We start from the raw sequence: 10,384 nt of genomic DNA, 5'->3' as shown, positions 1-10,384 counted from the left end.
CACAGAAAATGCTACAATCCACCATCTTAGTATTCAATGTGAGCTACTGTTTCAAGGAAAGATATCTGTGTTAGTTCATTCACATGCTCTTTCCTGGCCCCTTCTGTAAACAAAGGTTGACACCTGTGCTTCTACTGACTTGCATTATGGATGTAGTCAATGGATATAAAGCTGATGGCGCCACAATGGCATGGAGTCTAATACTTCATCCTCATTAACAGGAACTCAGAGCAAACAGAAGAACCCCCCACAGGAACACAGTCCAAAGAATTCCTAAATCCCCCACAGAAAAGAAGATCCAAAAGTTGGAAGCATTCTTGGAAATAATACAATTTCCTCATTTTACACAAAGGAAACTGAAGCACAGAGATTTTAGTTCACTTATACAAAATGAGTCTGAAGATTATTAGAACAAGAATCACCTAATAATAAGGTAATTCTTCCAAAATGTCTTTACTTTTTCCTTGAGGATGGCAAAGTTAAGCTGTAATTTCAAATGAATCATACTAAAAAACAAACAGAAAACAAAACAAACAAACAAACAAAAAAACAGAGATAAAAACTCACTTAAGGCAAAAGGCTTACAAAGCACAGACTTGATTCTCCAATAGTTAACATATTCTTTTCAATTCCTTGGTTTCTACCACATTTGTTTTCCTCCACAAGAAATCCACTGCAAAATAAACTGTCTCCAAGCAGATTCCATTTCTGGTTGTTCTGAAATAAATGTGCCTATTCCTCCTGCTGCAGTAGTCCATGCTAAGAATCACAACTTACAGCTGATACAGCACTCATTCTTCCCTTTATGCAATGTCTTCTTAAATGACGAGCTAAGAGTTGAGACATGAGTTGAGGTATTTCAAACTCCTTGCTTCTCCTGCACAATTACAATTCCAAATGACCACAACTCTTCCATGAACAAAAAGGATGGAGGAGGAGGAAAGTGGCTATGGACAAAAACAATGGAAATGGAGAAGAGTGGATAACAATCTGTCCTGGTCGTTCCTGCCTGTAAACCCAGCACTTTGGGAGGCTGAGCTCAGGAGTTCAAGAACAGTCTGGACAACATGGTGTAACTGTCTCTATCAAAAATACAAATAATTAGTGGTGGTACACACCTCTGGTCCCAAATACCTGGGAGGCCAAGGTGGGAGGACTGCTGGAACCCAGAAGGTGAAGGCTCAAGTGAACTATAATCCTGCCACTGCCCTCCAGCCAGGGTAGCAGAGTGAGACCCTCATCTCTGTTGGGGTGGGGGGCATACCTGGCTAAATTCTAGCTAAACTAATTACCTTTAACTATTTCAAACAAAAATCACTTCCAGTTTTTTTCCCATGGTATGATTATGTTTTATAAAATAAAGTTAGTAAGTAGCAAGTCAAAATATCCTAATGCTATCTTGTAAGTACAGTACAGAAAGTCATTAAACAATAATTTATTTAGCATTTACTACGTTTGAGAAACTTTCACATACATTACTATCACATCTAAGTAGCAATTTTGCAAACTTGTGGTTGAGAAGAACACAGCCATTTTAAAGACACAAAGAGAAAAACTGTGCTTTTCAATATCTTTCTGTCAAAGTTTGTATTAGCTACAAAATATATGAAGGCCTTCCTACAGTTGCCACTCAGTATTTGCTGATAAAACGAAGGTCCTGAAAATTAAAGCCACAGCAAAATTCTCATATTAATAATAATGTATACCAAAACATCCATTCATGATCTTAAAAGCTACACACGCATTTTATTAGATTTAAATGTGACAATAACCTCGCAAACTAGGTAGGGTTATTATTCTGATTTAACTGGTGAAAAACTTGGGCTAAATGCAGTGGTTCTCAACCAGGGGCACCTGGGAGTATATTGGAGGGTTTGGGTTACCACATTGGCAGGGAGGCAACATGGGCATTTAGCAGGTGGGAGACAGGGATATTAAATATTCTGCAATGCGCTAGACAAACCCACAGAATTAGCCTCCCCCAAATGCTACCACTTTGAGAAACACTGACAGAAAATAAATGGACAATGCCTAACAGCTAATAAAGACTTTAAATATAAATTCAATAACAAAATTGTGGAAATCACCAAGGACCAGACAAAAAAACATGGAAAACTGAAAGTATATCAATTTCTCACACTAAAATAAGTAGTTCAGGCTACACTCTCAAAATGGTAAAATGATAAAAGATAACACAATTTCTTTTTTTTTTTTTTTTTTTTTTTTTTTGAGATGGAGTTTCGCTCTTGTTACCCAGGCTGGAGTGCAATGGTGCGATCTCGGCTCACCACAACCTCCGCCTCCCGGGTTCAGGCAATTCTCCTGCCCCAGCCTCCTGAGTCGCTGGGATTACAGGCACACGCCACCATGCCCAGCTAATTTTTTGTATTTTTAATAGAGACGGGGTTTCACCATGTTGACCAGGATGGTCTCGATCTCTTGACCTCGGATAACACAATTTCAAACTCAACATTTCTCTGCCACTTGTTTGCCAAGTTTTCCACTTCACTTGTAATTGCCTCATTGTTTTACTTGCAAAACCTTATCATCCTTAGTTACTCCCTAAGATTTTACACAAACAAGTCAAGCCCTTCTCCAATGTCCATTCTGCCATCCCTGTTTTGGATCCACTTTACTACCTATCTGTGAGGTTCGCTTGGTCCATCCTTTTCATCTAAGACACCACTACCCCATTCATCATGCTAAAAATCACTCTGTTTTCCTGTCAGCATGTCAGCATCTCCTATTACACAACTATGATTCTTAACGGAACATCATGCAGATATTTAGGTTAACATTCAAGACCCTCAACCATCTCCTTATTTCTCCTGCTAACTCAATTATTCCAACCAGCCCCTTTTGCACTCCTCCAAACTGGCATGATAATACTCTTTTCATACTTTTACCCATACTGTTTTCCTTACCTAGAATAATTTTCCCACTCCTTCCTCCCTGTCATTCTGAATCCTTATCTACTAATGTGTAGAAATGTTCATCAAATGCAACAAATTTACATGTAACTTGACTTTGCGTAATGTCAGTAGAGCCCTAAATAATTCTCTAACTTCAACTCCTTATTTAGTTCCAGTCTTTTGGTTAGGACTGGAAACTTTTTAAAAGAAAGGACTACATTTTCATTTCTTTTGTATTACTCCCCTAGAAAAATATATAGCTACTTGAAATCACAAAGTTGTTCCTTGAAGAAATCATTTAATACTGCACCTGCATTTCTATAGTTAAAAAAAAAAACTAATTCAAGGACATGTAATTATTTAGTGGAAAGAGAAAAATCAGAATTCAGGTCACAATTTATCATCTAATGTTGTCTGATACTCAGGTGCTTGTTAACTCTAAGGTAAAAAATCATTTTGTAAGCCTGTCTCCAGCAACATTACTCTGCAATAAAAAAGACAATATCATAATAGAAATGGTCTATTTCACTGTATTTTCCACCAGTCAAGAAGACAATGAATCAGGTTCTTTGAGAATAATTTGACAACTCTTTTTAAACAACCTCAAATTTTTATACAAGTCCCATAAACTTGAAATTCCATTTTTCTGCTCAATCCTTGAAATACTCATATATAAAATGACCTCATTGTGTTTCAAAAAAATATATTTGAAGAATAAGATCAGGATAACCCATAATTATATTACAGTATAAACAATTTGAAATTTTGGTAGTAAATCAGAAGTCTAGATAAAGACAACAATAGCATTATTAAAAATACCTTCATTCCTCAATCTCATATTCTCCAGAAGCCAAGACACTTTAGCATTCAGCATATTTATATCATCCATCATTTGCTATACATTAATGTATAAATACATTAAATTTATTTTGCATTATTTATTAATTATTATTAAAGGATTCAGATTTTCACTAATCCTTGTCTTCAAATATTAGCTATTAGATATAACTTTCTTGTCTGGTTTTTCTGTTTCAATCCAGGATAGATAAATCAACTTAGGTTAGTACTCTAACATTTAGGAAGATATTCTATCAGTCAAATTACATTTGGAATTGTAATAGCCTAATATTACTTCTGAAAATATCTCCTACTTTTAATACTGCAAGGAAAATACTTTATCTAGAAGTCTATTTTCTGCTCTAATGACACCTTTTAGGACAACTGCGTTACAGGTTACAAGAGTCTAATAAAAGAAGAGAATAAAGGATCAAAATAAACCAATTGCAATACGAAAATATGCAAAAGATCACAGTCAATATATACACATTTATAATAAATTTGCCTGTTAAACCAATGTGGAGATTTGAAATTTAGGTGTCTAGTTTCAAAAATAACAAAGAAGGAGACACTAACATATATCTTAAAGCACATATGTAAAAAATGAGATAAAAATATAAAAAGGGCTTAGTCATTTTCTATAAATCAGAACCATAATAAATAAAGATCAAAAGCTCATCTGCTACTGAAACCTAACAGAAGGAATGACTAGGTGGTATTACTGGCAAGCAAGCCAATTTATCACTCTGGAATGTGCATAGAAATCTCATAAAAAGGCAAAGTAGAAAGTAATTTGGTAAACAGTTTCCCAGACTTCATTCTTAGTAAGAAGGCTCTAAAACAACTAAATTAGAGTATAATTGCAAACCATACTTACAGGTTCACTTTTATTCAGATAATATTTAACTATAAAAAGCACATACACCAAAAGTCATATACAAGTGATAATTTTGGCCACCCGATCCTTGCTTTTAATTGGCAATTAGCACTAGGCCTAGCGCTTTACACCTTTTGTGCCAACTTGCTAATTACTCAAATGTATTAGGGTAAAGGTGTTGTCTAAGAATCTGATTTTATAAAATCAGCCTTGCTGGTGGTACTCACTTATAATTATACTAAATTATAAAAGGGCTAGATTGGCTGTTAAAAAGAAAAAAGGTTATTTACCAAAAGAATGTCGAGACCACACTGGGAAAACAGTACAACCAAAACTCATTTTAAAGAAAAGCAAAATAATGGAAAAATGGCTGATTTAATTCAACTTTACTTTCCTTCTTCTAGTCCATTTATCAAATTCTTGTGTTGGGATAAAAAAAATCTGCTTTCAGTTCCAAAGAATGCATCTAGATCCAACGCTGTACTAGCCTCATCACTACAGAGTTTTGCTGAACACTCAGTACCCACACAGACAAAATAAATTAATTCCCATCTTCACACAACCCTAAACTAGATGGTCTTGATCACTGGATTCAAGAATAAAAATATCTAAACAATTGAAGCCAAAAAAATAATCTGGTCATAACTATCTAGATATTTGGGCAAGAGCATTTCAGACATACTGACTCAGAAATTAACAGATTCAGATCTAGTCTGGTCAGATTTTGCCATTTATATAGTTAGGACTGCATAGAATTTACTATGTATAGCAGACTTCACTTAGTAACACAGTTCAATAGTCCATCTGAAAACTTTTATTAGCATTTTTAAGATAGCACGCTAAATGACTAATAAAACTTGAGGCATATCTTTATACCACATAGTACTTCTTTGAAATAGTGACTTTAAGATAGAAGTAAAATGCCTGGCACACGTTTAACTCAAATGCAAGTTCCCTCACTCCTTCTCAGGAGCCAGAAAAATTTAAAATGTGAAGGGGAAATCTCCTCCCCTATCCCACATTTCTTTTTTTTTTTTTTTTTTTTCTGACAATAGTAATGTCTATTGAGATCATCTAGTGATTTTTTTTTTCTATTTATCACCAACACATTACTCACTAATATGTAGGAGGTAGACATCCTACAGATGGCTGGATACAAAATCTTATGCTTAAGTTTAAAAATAACAACATATTTAGGTTAAGTATGCTTAAAAGTCACACTAAAAGAAAACACATTTCAATATAAAAATAGAAAGTGAGTAGTCTGTATTGTTCTAAAAAAATTATCTTGAAAAAAATCTTTTGAAGTATCTGAAAAAAATGCCTGATAAAACTAGTATAGTTCATATATAACCAGGAAGAGTCACTATTTCCGCACTAGTAGTTTCATGTATAGTAACCTAACAGTTTTTACAAGTACATAACAAATGCAGACCATAAAAGAGAAAAAATATATCGAGAATAAATTTATCCCTATGCACTTTTCAAGAAAAAGCTCTACAAAGTGCTAGAAATATTAACCCTTTACAACTATTTATAGAAAATTCATTTGCTGCATTTATCTTCTGCTAATGGTTTTTCTACATGGCCATGCCAAAAACAACCAAATTCAGATTCAAATATAACCTCTAATTCATTAGAATAATAGGTCATAAGTTCAATGTCTACTATGCATAATATTTTAAAAAGTCATTGTCTTTAAACCTCAACCTTAACATTCATGAGACCAATAGTATAAGCAGATATATTTTCCCTTAGAAACTTCTATCTCCTTACAAAGAAAATTATAATAAAACTTTAGACCTCTATTTGGATATATGTTTTGCTACTATAAACTAAGAGCTAAGAAACATCACCGCAGCATATAAGCTGAATTATAATCAAGGAAAAAGCCAACACATGATTTCTCATAGTATACATCTGATCACACCATTTCTTTAAAATTAAACAGGAAAATAAAAATTTTCTTTGGAACTAATCAGCAACACACAAGGACTTAGGAGAACAAAGTAGAAGTTAAAAAATAAAATTAAAGAAAGGATACAGCCTTAAAGCACCAGTCTGAGTTCCCACTGCCAGGATCTTCTGTACAGGATCAAAGGCCAGGGCTGAGGGTTGATAGGGAAATCCATGGCGAACAGTCTAGGGATGGGCAAGTGACATCACAGCAACAAAGGCAGCAAGCGAAATTTAAAAATAGAAAAGTCAACAGAGGCGTTAGGATTTAGAACCAACTACCACTGATGCAAAACAAATACACATGCACTTACTGCTTCTAAAGAAATAAGTGAAACCTACATTAACAAAGTTATTCACATAGAACCTGAAACTAACAAAAATCTAGTCCAGCGATAGGTTTTAATTTCTACTTTTCCATAATACTGGTATTCCATTGAAGAAAATCTTTTATTAATATTCTACACTATTACATCCGACACCGAATGACTGAAGTTTGCAATAGTCCAAAATTCTGTAAACCCATCAAATGCAATTCATGCTTTATTTTGGCAGTATTCGTTTCATCATTACTTTATTTGGATGCTAACGCGAGTAATTCTAAGGAAAAACTGTCATATAATTACTTTATCCAAGCATTCAGTAAAACAATAATCAAACCTCTATCCCAATATTTTACACTTGTAACAGAACGAAGATGAGTACAACATATATTTTTGAAATTTACTATTAAGGCCATAATTATTTTAGGGCATTAGACCAAAATATATATTTATGTACCCACTTTCTAAAAACTCTGATATACAAAGACATGGCTATTTATGAAAAAGGCAGGTATTAGTGCCGAGACAAGTTTGTGTTTCTCATTAAGCAGCTGCTGAATTAATTCGCTGCATCATTCTTTCTGAATTACAGAACGCTATGGCAATTATCGTGCCATTAACAGGCAAAAATCTCAGTACTAACGTTTTAACAAACATAATGATAAAAAAAAAAAACAAAAACTGCGATTTCTTATCGCAAGCCACTCACACCACATTTTAAGGGAAAAGTGAGCAAAGGTTTGGTAGAACAGGTTTGGCTTTTTGATAAACAACATTCATTAGACACCGTTTCCAAAGGAAACTTCGAAGTTGGTGAATTATATTAAAACGCTTGAATATAAAAGCTTCCAGGTTAGTACTGGCAGTGTTAGAATTAATGGTCAGATAATAGTTTGAAGCAATCTTAAACTGAGTGCTGCATGTGCAAAGGGGAGAGAGCAAAAACAACGAAGAGGAGTAACGTATCAATTTCCAAAACAACCCATCGAAGAAACCTTTGCTAGGGGAGGAGCGAGCCTTTCATTAGTTATTACTATCGGCGTTCTCTTCCCTTGCATTTCCATGTAAAGCCCGAGTAGCCCCCTTAAAAGAACCCCAATTTTTCAATGACGGCGTCGCGGGGCTGCGCGCTCCGTTCACCTTGCAGAGCTGAAAGTGCTCGGACTGGAGCGTTTCCTGGATCTCCGGCTCCCGGTTCCCAGGCGGATGCTGCTGCTGCTGCTGCTGCTGCTGTGACGCCGAGGACGAGCCGGCGGTCAGGCCATCCAACACCTTCCTGATGTTGAATTTCCTCATGGTCTCGGCGGGGCTCCCCCGCAGCCCGCGAGGCAAGGCAGAGGGGGTCCCCGGGCGGGGGAGACTAGCCGGGGCCGAGGACAGCTTCGACCGCGGAAACGGAGGAGTGGGAGTGTGAGGGCAAGGAGGCAGCTGAGGGGGAAGCAAAAGATAATCCGAACAGGAAATACTGCGACGGTAGGAGCGGCGGCTGCAAGAACCCCGGGCGGCGACCCCTCTTCCTCCGAGGCCGCCGCTGCTCGGCGCGGCTGCTGTGGCGCCGCTTCAGCCGCCGCCGCCGCCTCCTCGCTCCGCGGCCCGGCAGCAGCAGCAGCAGTGGCGGCGGCGCCCGAGCCCGCTCAGCCCAGCCTCACCTGGCCGCGGGCGGACTCTGCGCCGCGCCGCCACCCGGGCTCGCCCCCGCCGCCGCCACCGTCGCCGCCGCGTCCATGGCCCGCGGCCCCGCCGCTGCTCGCCCGCCCCGGCCCCGCAGTCCCTCGGCGGCGTCCTCTGGCTCCTTCTCCTCCTCCCGGGGGTCGCCGGTTCCCCGTCCGCGGCCGCCGCTCGGCCTCCCCGCCCGGCCTCGCACACAGGGTGCCTGGGGTGGGTCCCCGCGCTGCCCGCCTCGCTCCGTCTCGCTCCTCCGCCGCTGGACCGGCCCGCCCTCGCCGCTCCCGAGCCCGGCTGCCTTCCTCAGGCGCCGCCGCGGCCGCCGGCTCTCCCCGCCCAGCCGCTCCCCCTCGCCTGACAGGGCGCCTCGGCACACGGCACCAACGCCCGCCCCGAGCAGCGGCGGCAGCCGCGGTTACAGCGCGGGCCGCGGCGGTGGCGGCAGCTGGGCCTCCGCGGAGCCGGGCTGCGGGACCTGCGCATGCGCACCGCAGCCCCGTTCTCCCACCCTGGCCCCGCAGGCCCCCAGCCCCCCAGCCGGAGCGAAGCTGGGACTTAAATTATCTCCTGCGAAAATCCCAGACGCTGGCTAAATTTCTCCCACCCTAGTCGTGTTGCCAGAGTATGCAGCTGCTTCTCTTGCAGCTGGCATAGTAAAAACGTTGACGACTAACAAGCAGCAGGAAACATTTCTTTCCAATCCGGTCATTACAGCCGGGAGTTGATGCTTTCCCCCGTTAATGGGGTGCAAGCTCCCGGCCGCTGGCTGCAGTATTATTCTTCTTAACTTTATTGACAGGCTTTGTTTTTGTTTGATTGGATTTGAGTTTTGGAAAAGAGCGTCTAGACAACGATTATGTCAGTGGCAGGAGGATGATGGTCTTGGATAATAGAAAAGAAAAGAAAACTAGACGGGGGGAAAAAATGGGTTCTTTACTGCAGCTGTGACTTGGTGGAACGCGTCTGGCCTTAGCGGGTAGCTACTGGGATGGAAGAGGCTGCCAGCGGGCAGCGGCTCCAGGGCCGATGTCTGCCCAGGCCGATGACACCGCCCCGCACCCAGCCGCTCGCCTGGGAGGAGCACGGGTGGCAGGAAGCGCCGGGCTGCCACTCTTTCAGAACCTTCAATCCGCCCTGACGCTGATTAGCCACTCAGTAATCCCCTGGGAGCTTCACTCTTGAACAGGGAAAGGGGGTAGGATGAAGTTTTTGCTCAGATCTTTCCGCTGCCGCAACTGCCCATGTCGCGTGGATGCTTGGAGACAAATACCTGGCTCAAGTTGAAAAAGACATATTCCTGCCGGGGAAACCTCCCGGACAGGAACCGGACAGGTGGACGAAAGCACAGGTACTTGATTAGGAAGGATGTGGAAATAGGAAAGTAGTAAACAAGGAGGCAAGTGCAGGAAAACTGATCCTAATTCGAGGAGAAAGGGTCAAGCTCCAGGCACGACGGACTCCTGGAGCTCTCGAGTCTGCGGAAAAGCCACGGAAGCCCTACGAAGGGTGTCTTTTAGTTCGGAACCTGTCAGAAGCACCCGCCCTCTTCTTTGTGATTGGCCATTCCCCGCCCCTAGCGAAATCTTCGTCACTCTATTGGTTGATGTGAGCAGCCTTCAAGAGCAGTCAGCGAACCAGCTACGATTGGGCCCAGGGATTTCGGGAAATGTAGTTCACTGTGCAGCTTCCGCATCCCCGGACAATGCCTTACGTTTGGAACCCACAAAATTTTGATTTGTCTTTTAATTTTATTGAGTTAATTAATTCACTGGGTGCAATGAGCAATATAACAAATTTGAGGACATTCTTAAACT

General features: G+C 40.8%; 1 protein-coding gene across 2 annotated transcripts in view; it reads right to left on the bottom strand.

The window, feature by feature from the left end:
* LOC108285812 (syntaxin-binding protein 5) overlaps nucleotides 1–8,542 on the bottom strand; it is a 127,504-nt gene extending 118,962 nt beyond the window's left edge. Inside the window, exons 1-2 of one of the 2 annotated variants that reach the window (XM_037729498.1) lie at nucleotides 8,046–8,542; nucleotides 6,671–6,768 (exon numbers count right to left, since the gene is read on the bottom strand). In XM_037729498.1, coding sequence (XP_037585426.1) covers nucleotides 6,671–6,768; nucleotides 8,046–8,201 — 254 coding nt within the window. In that variant the 5' untranslated portion in view covers nucleotides 8,202–8,542. The remainder of the gene's footprint in view (nucleotides 1–6,670; nucleotides 6,769–8,045) is intronic. The other variant, XM_017503254.2, reaches the window with a different exon arrangement.
* Nucleotides 8,543–10,384: the final 1,842 nt, after the last annotated feature.

Source organism: Cebus imitator, unplaced genomic scaffold (genome assembly GCF_001604975.1).
Source record: "Cebus imitator isolate Cc_AM_T3 unplaced genomic scaffold, Cebus_imitator-1.0 Scaffold307, whole genome shotgun sequence".
In the NCBI taxonomy this organism is placed as follows: domain Eukaryota; kingdom Metazoa; phylum Chordata; class Mammalia; order Primates; family Cebidae; genus Cebus; species Cebus imitator.
This window is presented reverse-complemented; position numbering and strand designations above follow the sequence as displayed.